Here is a 13,593-nt window from a genome sequence, read left to right as displayed (position 1 = left end):
CTCCTTTGAGGAGTAAACAAATGCTGAGAGTCTGTAAACCTTCGTATCTCATTTTTGGTTTACCACACCAGCTGAGACAACTGGATGGAAGCAGTAATGCTTACAAAGCTCTTTAAAAATGAATACTCTCAGCAGAAAGGATAGTCGCTCAATCTCCAGACAACGTCATTTCAGCCAAAGGTAAAGTTCAAAGTTGCTTTGTTAATGACTCCTCATCTTTGTCTGAATACATGTACTTTTGTCAACACCATGGAGTTTGTATTATCCAAGATTAAGTAGAGAATTTAAATGTTAATAATAAAGTCACTAAAAAGAATGAATTCCTTTCTGTCAAGTATAATCTCATATACTATACACAAATAATTTGAAGACTTTTCATCTCCTAGTTTACTAGAGGCCTCAAATCTTCAGAGTCTTCTTTAATGTTTCCTTCTTCATGTTTGATATATAATCAGTTGATTTAACGTGAATTTTTTTGACTTACATTTTTCTCTCTAATCTTGATGATAAAGTTATACCCCACAGGCCTAGTTTACAAAAGGTTCCTAACTAGTTTCTTGGTGTGCAGTTATATACTCCAATCAATCAACCCCTTAGGCTGGCATTCAAAGTTCCTCTATTGCCTACTTATGTATTATTTTCCACTTCTCATCTATGTGAATCATGTAGTACAGTTAAGTCAAGCTCCTCTGTAATCTTTATTTAAATTAAATCTTCCACAGGAAATGTCTTCCCACTTCTTTCATGTCCATCCAGATCTTTCTAGTCATTCAGAGCCCATCTCAAGTCCTATCTCTCCTATAAGATGGTCTCCAAACCAACCTTTATCAGTTCTATACCTTTAGCCTCAGTTGGTATCACATGATCTAGCCCTAGATTTATATAGTTCTTACTTTTTGCTATTCTCTCTCATATAGTCAACCACCTGGTAAGTCTTTTGAAGCCAGGATCCAAGTCCTTTATTCCCTTGACCATCCCTCATGTGCCTACCACAGAACATATATTTTGTTAATTCTCCTTATTTGAAGGGAAAAGACACTAATTCTATCCTGCTCTGTATTACCCAGATGTATATTTCCTAACCTTTTCTTGTATTATTAAAAAATGAAATTGGGACTTGATCGAAAGATTGATCAAATTTAAGCGATGGTTTGCAGTGAACATGCCCATTTATACAAAAAGTTTGATCTGACTGAAGGAGAAACAGCTTCACTTGATCTAACAAAGTTCCTTATTTAGGCCCTGTCATACTTATTGGGAGGTGGGGAGGGGTGTGCTCTCACTTTAGATTTATTTGAAAAAGGTCTTGATTTATCAACTCACCTATTACAGGGGCATACACAAAGGCCACAGCACTTGTTTAGTTCTGTTAAAGTCTTCTCTGCTTCTCTCATGTCTTTGTTTATTTGGTCCATGCCTTCTTCTACGCGTTTTAGTTGTTCTAAGAATAAGTTGTGGAAGTTACATTTTGTGTTACATTCACGGTGCCAACCAGAAAACGCCATTATGATGGAACAGCAAAAACTTTAACCTTGAATCCACCAATAACCCATCACAGTGACTGTATCAGGGCCAGATGGTATTACAGACTGTCCAGAATGAAAATAGTCTTTCACATACTGATCCTGGGGCACCTGGCCTCTGACTGTGGAAAGATTTGTTCTAAAGAAATTTGTATAATAGGAGCATGTGAGGATTGGTTTAGACATCACTTCTGCAACCAAATTAAGTGTACTGTGACTAGACCAGATCCCCCACATTTCTATTATTGGATAGGCTCAAAACCTGAAGGCTGTCATAAGATTAATAAAAACTAGACCAGATTGCTCAGGGCCAAATCAAACAGAATGTTTCCAAGCCTGCCTGAATCTGACCTATTTAAGGACTTAACTTGATTTCTGAAAATGGTGCAAAAATATCATAATGTCTAGTTCATGTACGACCAATACACACAATAAGCCCTGCTAAATAATAAATACTTGGTATACAATGGGGTATTGTGGCCCCCACCTCAAATAGGCAACAAACATGATATAATTCAAATCAGCAGAAAAGAAGTAAAATGTCACTCTTATCTTACAAAGGGAAGGTACTCCCAAAGGCTTAATTAATTTTATACACGGCTGATTTGAAAAGGCTTTCTGGCATCCTAAATCAAATCAAGAATTTCTGCCAATGACTGCAACTCACCCCCTTGTTCATCCAGCGTAGTGATAGTCTTGATTCCTGCATCCTGAGACTAAAAGAAGGGAAAAACGCTGAGAGCACAGCAAAATAAAAACAAAACAGAAACAGAACCTACAAAGTCTGAAAAACAGCAAGAGAGAATCATTAGAAACTTAAGTTTCTCAGAGGACTAGAGCTACAGAGGAAACTAATCTACCCAAACCAACACACTTTAACATATTAACCCCCCAAAATAAGTCGCAGACTCATGGTGAATTGTCTTCCTTGTCATATTCCAATACTATCAATTAGAAAAACAAAAAGGCCCATTACTGCATGGTTTGACAATTTCAGCAATTGCTGGTTTCAAATAATAAAGCTTATTGATACAATACCCTTCTGATTCTTAACAGTAATTCCAGCCTGTGCTATCAGAATCCCTTCTATACAGTTACTATACTTAACTTGATGATTAAACACCTTCTTACCTCAATGGCTAAACCCAGGATTCTCCTTGTACTTTCCAGAGACTAGGAAAAAACACAGAGTTTCAGCATTCTACAACAATTCCCCTACCCACCCCCCGCCCAAAATCTGAACACAGGCCATATTCATAATGCTACTCTATTTTTAAAGATTGCCAGCCCACCCACCTCTCCCTTTAAAACAAAAAAAGAAAGCTTATTACTATAATTTTGGTTACTTTCTTCCTAACAGATGGTCCTTAAGAGAAAATTTGGAAGGTGAAGTTAATGGGATTTATAAAAAATTTAATGTAAGCAGAAATCTAGGTATATTACACAGATATTAGAAAATTCTGTTAAAATTAAATGTCAGAATTCCTCAAATCTAGAATATCTTTGTTGTAAGTAACTGTTCAGTAATGACTAAAAAAAAAACAAAAAAAACATACAAATTGTTTTCACTTATTTAGCTTTTTGATGAGTTGAAAAAATAAGGAGCTAGTAATGGCGCTCTAGAGCAAATGCATTCTTTGATATAAAGAGACTAGGAAGAAGCCAAAATGGTCTTCTAAGAAGGTCCTCTCATCCTTCCACTGTGAAAACTGAAAGAGAATTATTACTTATTCCAAGTAAAACCTTTACCTCATCAGTAACCTGGTTAGCCCTCAGCTGAATTTCTTCTGCTGACAGATTATCCATGATGAATTAAAACTTGATAGGTGGAGAAACTGAAATGTGGATATTCTGTAAGAATAAGGACACAAAAAACAAGTTTGTTTGAGCAAAGAGTGTATATTTATGGAATTTAGGATACTTGGAAAACACAGTAAAATAGCCTATCTTTATCCCTATCTATTTATCTGTCTGTCTATCTATCTACCTATCTATCTATATTTCAGGTGAAGAAATTAAGGCTGAGAGATGGTAAGTAAATGCTTAAATGCTAGTTATTACCAGAGGTGAAACTAAAACTCAGGTTTCAGGACTTCCAGTGAAGCACTGTTTCTAATAGGAAAGTGGTCCTTCTACTTTGAGAAGGAAGGCATTACTAGAAGACAAGCTTCAAGAAACTATTAAAATGAATTCCTGGTTGTACAATGTTCTTGGTACATTGTCTGAATATGGAAAAGCAATAAGGTGAAGAAGTTGAAGTTAGGTAGTGTTCCATTAGTAAAGTAACAAATTCAAAGTCCTGTGCTTGCAAAGCACAGGAAACATTCTAAAAATGTGCCAGTTGTCCAGGCTACTCATTGGAAAAAATGAAATACTTTGATTCTTAACAAGAAAAGGATAATGCTGATACAGAGAGCTCAGAAAAGACCTAGTTTTTATTAAGAGTAGACTCTCCCTTTCCAATTACTGTATGGTCTGTTATTTTAGTGAAGTCCCTAAGAAACTGTACAATTATTCTTCTATACTTAGTAACTTAGTAACTCATAGTAACTCAGGAAGTGATCTCACAGACATTCAAACTGCAACATAAAACTTTTTTTTTTAACATAAAACTTTTAATAGGTGAAGATTCCAAGAGTCCTGCCCTCTAATATTAACAGCGATACACTGTTGTATAGTATTCTTCTTTGAGCAGTCATGTGGAGTAATAAGCACTGTGTGACTTACCTAGGTTGTTTTCTTTTTATTACATTTGCTAGCTTCGTTATTAAAAATTTGAAAACCAATTTTACCATAGCCCTTTCTCAATGACACATATAAAACTGTGGTTCACATTCTGGATTTATCCCCAGGGGACATGTGGCAATGTCTGGAGAATTTTTTGATTGCCAGGAGTTGGGGGGGGTAAGGAGGAGTAATGTTACTGGCATCTGGTTGGTAGAGGCCAGGGATACTGCTAAACCTCCTATAATGCTCCTTGGGACAGTCCCACAACAAGAATTATCTGGCCCCAAATGTCAAAGTGCTCGGGTTGAGAAATCCTGCCATGGAGTACACTCACTGACGAGCAGGGAACTTTGTTAACTTCTTAGTACTGAACACTTGGAGGGAAAGGATTTTATTATATCTTTGTACCTCTAACACCTAACAGGATCTGACAGTTCGTACCCCAGTAAATGTGTGCTGAATGAACAAATAAGTAGAAAAACAAGATGTACGCTCATTTAAGTGGATCTTAGAAACAAAGCTACATGTAATAGTAGCACAAAGCCTTCAAATCAACACTAGAACCACAAACCAAAAATTGCCATTACATGTGTATGATTTAGAATGGCCTGCTGGTCACATACAGATATTTTTAGTCACATCCGTAGCTAACCAACACTTTTATTAGAACCATCTAAACAAAAAGCGACAATATCCCATTCCTAGGACAGGAAGGCATTACATTTAGAGCCTTGTTTATAATTCTACTGTCATTGCTAACCATTTCAGGATTTAATTAAGATTTTGAGCCTTGATTAAAGACATTAATGTTCATAAAACTACTGTTATTAAAATTATTAAATTGCCAAAAGTTGCAAATTTAATCTCATAGCTTGTATGCCATAGTAGGACTGTGGCTCTGCCAAAAGGTTCATATACTAAGATACATAATCAAGATATAAAGGCCTCTCTTAAATTAAGAACTGATCATTCATTAGATATAAGCATAAACAGAACCACATGCTTTATTACCTTGCTAATTGTTTATGAGACTTTAGCTTTAATCACACATATGATTATGCTACAGTTTCTCTTCTGTCAATCTTTCATAGTTGTAATTATAAAAAGAAAAGGAAGTTCCTTTGTACCCTCCCACCATTTTTGTATGCTTTTCTTTTCTATAATATCCCCATCTGCCTGCCCAGGCAGTCTCGTGCTTTCCCACACAAGGTTCCTTTCAAAGCCTGTCCTTCCTAGGCGGTACGCTCCAAAGTTATCTATCCCTCTCACGTGAAACTCCTAAATGCCCCACAGAGCAGAAAGTGTTAAGAAAAGCAATACACACTAATCAGTTAGTATCTGGAAATGACATCCCGATTAGGTTTTCCGATATAGTATACTATGGGTAGGAAGATATTTTGGGAGTAAGGAAGCTCAGATCTCTCAAACTGTATAATTTTGTAATTCTACTCCTAGAAGTGATTCTTGCCAATTACAAGTCAATATTTGTTATTCTCCTAGTAACTATGAGCAAAACTCCATGTAGGTTCAAAGAGAGGCTTGAATGTAAAACTGACCTCTGTCAAACTTAAAGATTCCAAGAGTCCTTGCCTTTAACTATCAAAAAGGCAGATTAAAAAAAAAAAGGCAGATATAGCTGGGAAGCAGATGTGAAGAGTCACTCCTGGCATAGCAGTGGTGCCATGTTTTAGGACACACCTTTTAAGTGAACTCAAAGTGCTGCCTAGTACTTCTTTTTTTCCCTCCCTGAGCAGATGACACACAAACAAGAAACAGACTTCTGTAAAGTTCTCACATGTTTGGCATGCTGATATCAGGACAGAGCTGCCTAAGACTTCTCTACTCTGGATTTTTGAGGATGTTGAGCACATTATTATAGTAAATGGGAGTAAGTGAGACAAAGCAGAATTGTAAGGGGAAGGCCAAAGAGAGATAAAGAATAATACTCCCTAGGCTCTTTTAGCCTTTACTAAACTGCTCAGAAGTGTCAGGCAGGGTGCAAGCTAGAACTAGCTATATAGCTTTACTCGTATTTATTATCTCCAGAAGTTTTTCTCATGCAGTCAGGAAAGGCTATCCAGAATGGTAGAGTAAAGAGAATTAGAGAAGGGGCGGGGAAGGAAAAATGAAACATCACTTGACACAAAGATCCCATTAAACTCACTTTTCTTAGGTATAACCCAATAGATTAAATATCTGTGTCATTTTCCCAATGCTCCTGGGAACTTACGCTACATGTGCGCCTTTGAGATGAAAATGCAAGATTTTTCTCATTGCCTTTACACCCTATTTCCCTTACTATGGTTCATTTGGGCTTACTAGCAGACTCCTAGTTATCTTTCTTAATTTCTTTTCTATTATAAACCTTGGGGGGAGAGGGGAGGAAGAAATGCTCACTGAGCATGTACTATGTATCATATAACCATCTAAGTTATTTATATATGTCATTATGTCTGTTATACCACTTTATAGGTGGGGAAACTAAGGCTCAGTTTAAGTAAGTAATTTGCCCAAGGTGACTGAGTAAAGAGCAGATTTATTATTCAAGGCTGGATCAACTCTGAAACCAAGGCTAGCTCATGGTCTGGTAAATAGTCTTACTGTTGGATGTACCACCCCTTAATAAGATATGAGAACTGTTGAATATAAGAATATAGGCTAAGCACGCTACCTGATGGCTCATTTCAAAATTTCAGATACTTTCTATAGTAATACCATGAAATCTTATCTCTTCCACAGACTCAAAGATGGTTAAACTGAAGGAAGAACTAGAAAGACCAGAGTAATCATGGCGTTCATCTGTTTTATAATAATTTAGAACCTGAAAAATATCTACATTAATTTAGAAAATGAAAATACTACTGGGAAGAAGGAATACAAAGTAAAAAGGACTCAGAACTTAATCAACAGGAGATCCACATGTCTTCATTGATAAAAATGGAGGGATACTCAGGAAGTAATGAAGAAATAGCACTTTAAATCACTGATTCCTGAAAAGACCAATATAAGAATGATTTTATAAAGTATTAACTCAGTTTATACTGGAAGGCAAGGATTTTGCATTAAAATATTCTACCATTAGTTTCCTGCCTATTCCTTCTCTTAAAACATAGTTAATCACAATGTAAGTTGCTCTATGAGTTACACTCATACAGTTATTACTGTACTCTTTAACAGTTTGATAAAATGTGCAATTCTCTTTGGCATATTTTGATTAGACTTTCATGGTAACTAATGTATTTACAACAAGTAGAAACTTCTGTTCAGAGCAGGCTAGCACAGTGGTGAGTAGTGGGAGCTCCAGCATCCAAATTCTGGCCTCAAAAATGTATTTGTTGTGTGACCCTGGGCAAGCTACCTATCCCCACTAAAGTTCAGTGTCTGCATTTGTAAGATAGAGATAACAGATCTATTTCAAAGGCTTTTTTGGTGAAGATTAAAAAAGATGATCCATACAAAGTGCTTAGCACAGTGCCTGAAGCATAGCTGATGTTCAAGTGTTAGCCATTATTTCAGTATCATTAGGGAAGCAGAAATAGTAGGCAAAACAAAAGTAAAGTAACAATGTTAAATATGAGTGATATCAATGTAAATGCAACTGAAAATAATCACTACTAATTAACTGTTCCATCTGAAGACTAAATTTGAATATTAAAGTTGACGATACTGTATAGGCTATACTATTTTCATGCCAGTCATGAGGCCTGTGGTTCTCCCACTTAATCAATCAGCTCATGGAAGTGATGCTGGTCCATGACGGTCACCTTTCAGTACTGGTTAATTAAACTTCACTGCTTGTTATCAAAAAAAAAAAAAAAAATCCATCAAGATGGAGAACTAAACCAAGTTTCCGGTTGATAGATACTTAGCTAGACAAATATATATATAAATTTGCATGTCTAAAAAATTAAAGACTGCCCTTAAATGATTCTTTTTTTCTGGCTAAAGCCGGCAAACACAAACCACAAAAGGGCTTAGGTTATGAAGGTTAGTATATTATACAGTGAACAAAGAAGACTTAAAAAAAAAATCAAATATGTGCTATAATTACCAGAGGGTTAAAATATGGGTAGAAAAAAGTCTGGAAGGGAATCATCAAAATATAACCAATGGCTGTTGTGGTATAGTAGAATTAAGAGTGCTTTTTCTTCTTTTTCCAATTTTCCAAATAGTTTGTAATGTACTACTTTTAAATTTCATACATTTATTTTTATTGTAAAATATGATAGTTTATGAAAACCAAGAAAAGAGATTTATAAGATTGGAGAAAACAAGGACAAGGAATAAATTCTAGACCCTAATTCATAAGCATAATATCAATTCTTAGCCTTTCCTGAGACAGATCTTCCAGTTGGCACATATTCACAGTAAGTGTAAATCTGTGGAAACATTTCTATCCACTAATTGATGATCACCCACCCCAACCATAAAAGTATAGAAATAATACAGTGGAAAAATTTGTCCTAAACTGCTAAAAGTTGTTTAGAGAAAAGGCCCTTGCTACGGTTTGGCTGGGAAACATACTTCACATGATGTGGCAGGAGTGGGTTCTAACTGAGTCTGAATAAGTTCTTAGTACTTTCATGGCAAAATACTAAGAAGTGGATAAAAGAGGATCCCATAAAGAAGCAGAGAACGTAGCTGTAATTGAGAATTTACAACAGCTCTATCCTGGAGTACAGTCAATCTTCTGTCATAGCCCCTCACCTCCAGTGTATTCTTGTTCTCTAACTTTTCTACTGACATTCAGCACCGTCAGGGATTCAAAGAAAATGTATGAAATGAGAAGCCATTTAAATGAAAGTCTGGGACTTCCCAGTTGGCGCAGCAGTTAAGACTCCGCGCTCCCAATGCAGGGGTCCCAGGTTTGATCCCTGGTCACGGAACTAGATCCCACATGCATGCCGCAACTAAAGTTCGCATGCCGCAACTAAGGAGCCTGCTGGCCGCATCTAAGACCTGGCACAACCAAAAATAAATACATAAATTAATTAATAAATAAATGAAAGTCTGTAGGATTTGCTTTAAAATAATTTGAAGTTGGGACTTCCCTGGTGGTCCAGTGGTTAAGACTCCACACTTCCACTGCAGGGGGAGCAGGTCTGATCCCTGGTCGGGGAGCTAAGATCCCATATGCTATGTGGTGAAAAAACAAACAAACAACAAAGGTGGGGAAATGGGTGGGAGTATAGAAGATGCAAAGAATGGCCATGATTGCTGAAGCTGGGTGAATAATACATGGAGGGTCATTATGCAACTTTCTCAACTTTTTATTATGAAAAAATTTAAAAATATACAAAAAATATTTTAAATGGCAGCTAACTTTTTAATAATCTTTACTCACCGTTTTGAAAGTCTAGATAGTGGGTAGGGGATTGAGAGGACTCTAACTACAATAGTTGATATTTATAAAGCATTATACATGCAAGACACTATTCTAAGAAATATTAAAAAAATATAAATACACACACACATTCATTTAATCCTTACAACACTGTCTTAGTCCATTAAGGCTTCAATAACAAAATACCACAGACTGGCTATTTAAAAAGTTCTTGTAAGGGCCCTCTTTATGATTTAAAGCACCCTCACATGGTGGGAGGGGTTAGGAGCTCTCTGGAATCTCTTTTATAAGAAACTAATCCCATTAATGAGGGTTCCACCCTCATGGTTTAAACACCGCCCAAAGGCTCTACCTACTAACACCATCACATCCAGCATTACGATTTTAACATATGAATTTTGGAGGGGAGGACATACAAACATTCGACCCTAGCAAACACTGTTTAATCCCACATTTTACAGATGTACAAACTAAGGAACAGTGAGGTTAAGCAACTTTTACAAGTAGAGCCAGGATGAAACCCAGGAAGATTGCTCTAGAGCATGTGTTTTCAATTACTATTATGCATATTAGATGGAGAGTAGAGAACCACATTATCAAGTCATTCAAATCTGTAGCAGCTTTGCCCAAAGAAAAGTACAGTTGACCCTTTAACAATGCAGGGGTTACGTTAGTACTGTAGTAGGTATTTATTGGGAAAAAAAAAATCTGAGTGTAAGTGTATCCACCCAGTTTAAACCCACCTTGTTCAAGGGTCAACCTGTATACACATGAAGTCCCTGTGAGACAGGAAGGGGGCTGGGCACAACCTTTAAAAGAATGGCATTGCCACTGAGGACACAACATAAACTGGTTACATAAACTGGTTAGGTCCAAGATGGCGGAAGAGTCGACTTCCACTAGACCTCGGGCCTCAGTATATGCTCATCATAATACATCAGCAAGCTAAATGACACACCCACAGGTGCCATGACAGTTCCGAGGCTGACCATAAAAGGCCAAAAAGTGGGTGGTGGCCCAATTCCTGGAAATCCCTGCCCCTTCCCCAAAATAGCTGGAATAATCTTCCCACTCATTAGCCTATGAAACTACCCACTCCTATAAAAATTGACAACCCCGTATCTTGGGGCCCTCGCCTTCTGAGATGGCCCACACTCTGTCTACGGAGTGTGTATCTCTCCCTGAATAAACCTTCTTTCACTTTACTATGGCGCTCTTGAATTCTTTCCTACGCCAAGCCAAGAACCCACATTCAGCGGCCCTCCCAGCGACTCACCTGAGAGCTGGGACATGACCATCCTCTCAAGTCCCAATTTCTTTCCTGCAACACCTTGCCTTCTGCCTTTTCCAAGTTGCAAGTCTAACTCCATGCTTCAAGCACATTTTAGAGCAGTAATTCCCAGCCTTGGTTACACGTTATAATCACCTGATGAGCCTTTATAAATTTAGAGGCCAAGGCTGCAGACCACACTAATTAAATAAGAATCTCTGCGGGTGGGAGCCAGGCATCAGTCAGTTTTAAAACTCTCCAGGTTTCCAATGTGTGGCCAAGGTTGAAAATCACTGTTTCAGATAAAAGTTTTCATTTTTTAATATACAAACAAGTACTAATGGATGATATTCTCCCTGTTACAATTCTGGTACCTAATGGAGGAAAAACATAGATAGAGGTTAACGACAAAGGACAAGAACAACTTAGGCTTCAAAAAGTTAAACACAGAACTACCATGGGATCTAGCAATTTCATTCCTACATATATTAGAAATGAAAACATATGTCCACACAAAAACTTGTACACCAATGTTAAAGCAGCATTATTCGTAATAGTCAAAAAGTAGGAAAAATCCAAGAGGGAGATGAAAATGGCAGAGTAGCATGACGTGGAGCTCACCCTCCCCAACAAACACATCAAAAACACATCTACAAGTGGAACAATTCTCAGGGAAAACTGCTGGAAACTGACAGAACAACTCCTATACAACCAAAGCTACAAGAGAGATCTCCACTTAATGGAGTAGGATAGAAAAAAAGCATCAGGTCAGGATCTGAAACCTTGGGAGGGATCTGGAAGGAAGAGAAGATCTGAACGGGCAGACTCTCACCCTGGGGAACAAGCAGGTCAAGCAACAATCTGGGCATCCCAGTCCTGGGGGTCTGTGCAAAGGAGAAAAGCCCTGTTGGCTGCTGGGAGAACCACTATGACAGTATGAAGGGCTGGAGAAGAATAGATTCTACTTGGGAGGAGTGCACATTTGCTGGCCTGCCAACAATCAGGGAGAAGAGAGCCTTGCACTGGTAGTTGCCCCATCCCTGCAGATCCTGAGTTCAAAGGTGGTAATAAAAATGCTAATTGAATTAAGAAAGATTATCAATAGAAATGCAGGTCACTGTTACAAAGATCTAGAAACTAATAAAAATGAACTAGTCAAAAACAGATCATTCAATTGCTGAGATAAAAAGCAATCTGGGACTTCCCTGGTGGCGCAGTGGTTAAGAATCCGCCTGCCAATGCAGGGGACACGGGTTCGATCCCTGGTCTGGGAAGATCCCACATACCACGGAGCAACTGGGCCTGTGCGCCACGGCTGCTGAGACCCGCGCACCTAGAGCCTGTGCTCTGCAACAAGAGAAGCCACCACAATGAGAAGCCCGTGCACCACAACAAAGACCCAATGCAGCCCAAAATAAATAAGTAAATCAAATAAAAAAAAAATTCTAAAAAAAAAAAGCAATCTGGAAGCAATGAACAGCTGACTAAATGACACAAAAATAAGTGATCTGGAAGACAGAATAATGGAAATAACCCAGTCAGAACAAACAGAACATACAACTCAATAACAACAACAAAAAACAACCCAATTAGAAAATGGGCAGGGACTTCCCTGGTGGTGCAGTGGTTAAGACTCTGCACTCCCGCTGCGTGCCACAACTACTGAAGCCCGCACGTCTAGAGTCCATGCTCCGCAACAAGAGAAGCCACCGCAATGAGAAACCCCCGCACCACAACAAAGAATACTCTCCACTCACCGCTACTAGAGAAAGTCGATGCACAGCAACGAAGACCCAATGCAGCCAAAAATAAATACATAAAATAAATTAATTTTTTAAAAAATTAAAAAAAAAAAGACTCCACGCTCCCAACGCAGGGGGCCCAGGGTTCGATCTCTGGTCAGGGAACTAGATATCACATGCATGATGCAACTAAGAGTCCGCATGCCGCAACTAAGGAGCCCGCCTGCTGCAACTAAGACCCAGTGCAACCAAAAAAAAAAAGGGCAGAAGGGACTTCCCTGGTGGCCCAGGGGTTAAGAATCTGCCTTCCAGTGCAGGGGATGTGGGTTCGATCCCTGGCTGGGGTACTAAGATCTCACATGCTGTGGGGCAACTAAGCCTGCACATTCTAGAGCCTGTGCGCCACAACCAGACAGCCCGCATGCTGCAACTACTGAGCCTGTGCACCACAACTAGAAAGAAGCCCACATGCCTCAACGAAAGATCCCACACGGTGCAAGGAAGATCCTATGTGATGCAACTAGGACCTGATGTAGCCAAACAAATAAATATTTTTTAAAAAATGGGCAGAATATCTAAATAGACATTTCTCCAAAGAAGACATACAGATGGCCAACAGGCAGATGAAAAGATGCTCAACATCACTGACTATTAGAGAAATGCAAATTAAAACTACAATGAGGTATCACTTCACACTGGTCAGAATGGCCATCATCAAAAAGTCTATAAATGGGCTTCCCTGGTGGCGCAGTGGTTGAGAGTCCGCCTGCCGATGCAGGGGACACGGGTTCGTGCCCTGGTCTGGGAGGATCCCACGTGCCATGGAGCGGATGGGCCCGTGAGCCATGGCCGCTGAGCCTGCGCGTCCGGAGCCTGTGCTCCGCAACGGGAGAGGCCGCAACAGTGAGAGGCCCGCGTACCGCAAAAAAAAAAAAAGTCTATAAATAATAAATGCTGGAGAGGGTGTGGGGAAAAGGGAACCCTCCT

General features: G+C 38.7%; 1 protein-coding gene across 1 annotated transcript in view; it reads right to left on the bottom strand.

The window, feature by feature from the left end:
- The window catches only part of SNAP23 (synaptosome associated protein 23), a 35,595-nt gene that overhangs the window by 11,762 nt on the left and 10,240 nt on the right, over positions 1-13,593 (bottom strand). Inside the window, exons 2-5 of the mRNA XM_079914314.1 lie at positions 3,273-3,374; positions 2,655-2,696; positions 2,191-2,239; positions 1,324-1,441 (exon numbers count right to left, since the gene is read on the bottom strand). Of these exons, the coding sequence (XP_079770440.1) occupies positions 1,324-1,441; positions 2,191-2,239; positions 2,655-2,696; positions 3,273-3,329 (266 nt within the window). The 5' untranslated portion in view covers positions 3,330-3,374. The remainder of the gene's footprint in view (positions 1-1,323; positions 1,442-2,190; positions 2,240-2,654; positions 2,697-3,272; positions 3,375-13,593) is intronic.

This window comes from Stenella coeruleoalba (assembly GCF_951394435.1).
Source record: "Stenella coeruleoalba genome assembly, chromosome: 2".
Lineage (NCBI taxonomy): Eukaryota > Metazoa > Chordata > Mammalia > Artiodactyla > Delphinidae > Stenella > Stenella coeruleoalba.
This window is presented reverse-complemented; position numbering and strand designations above follow the sequence as displayed.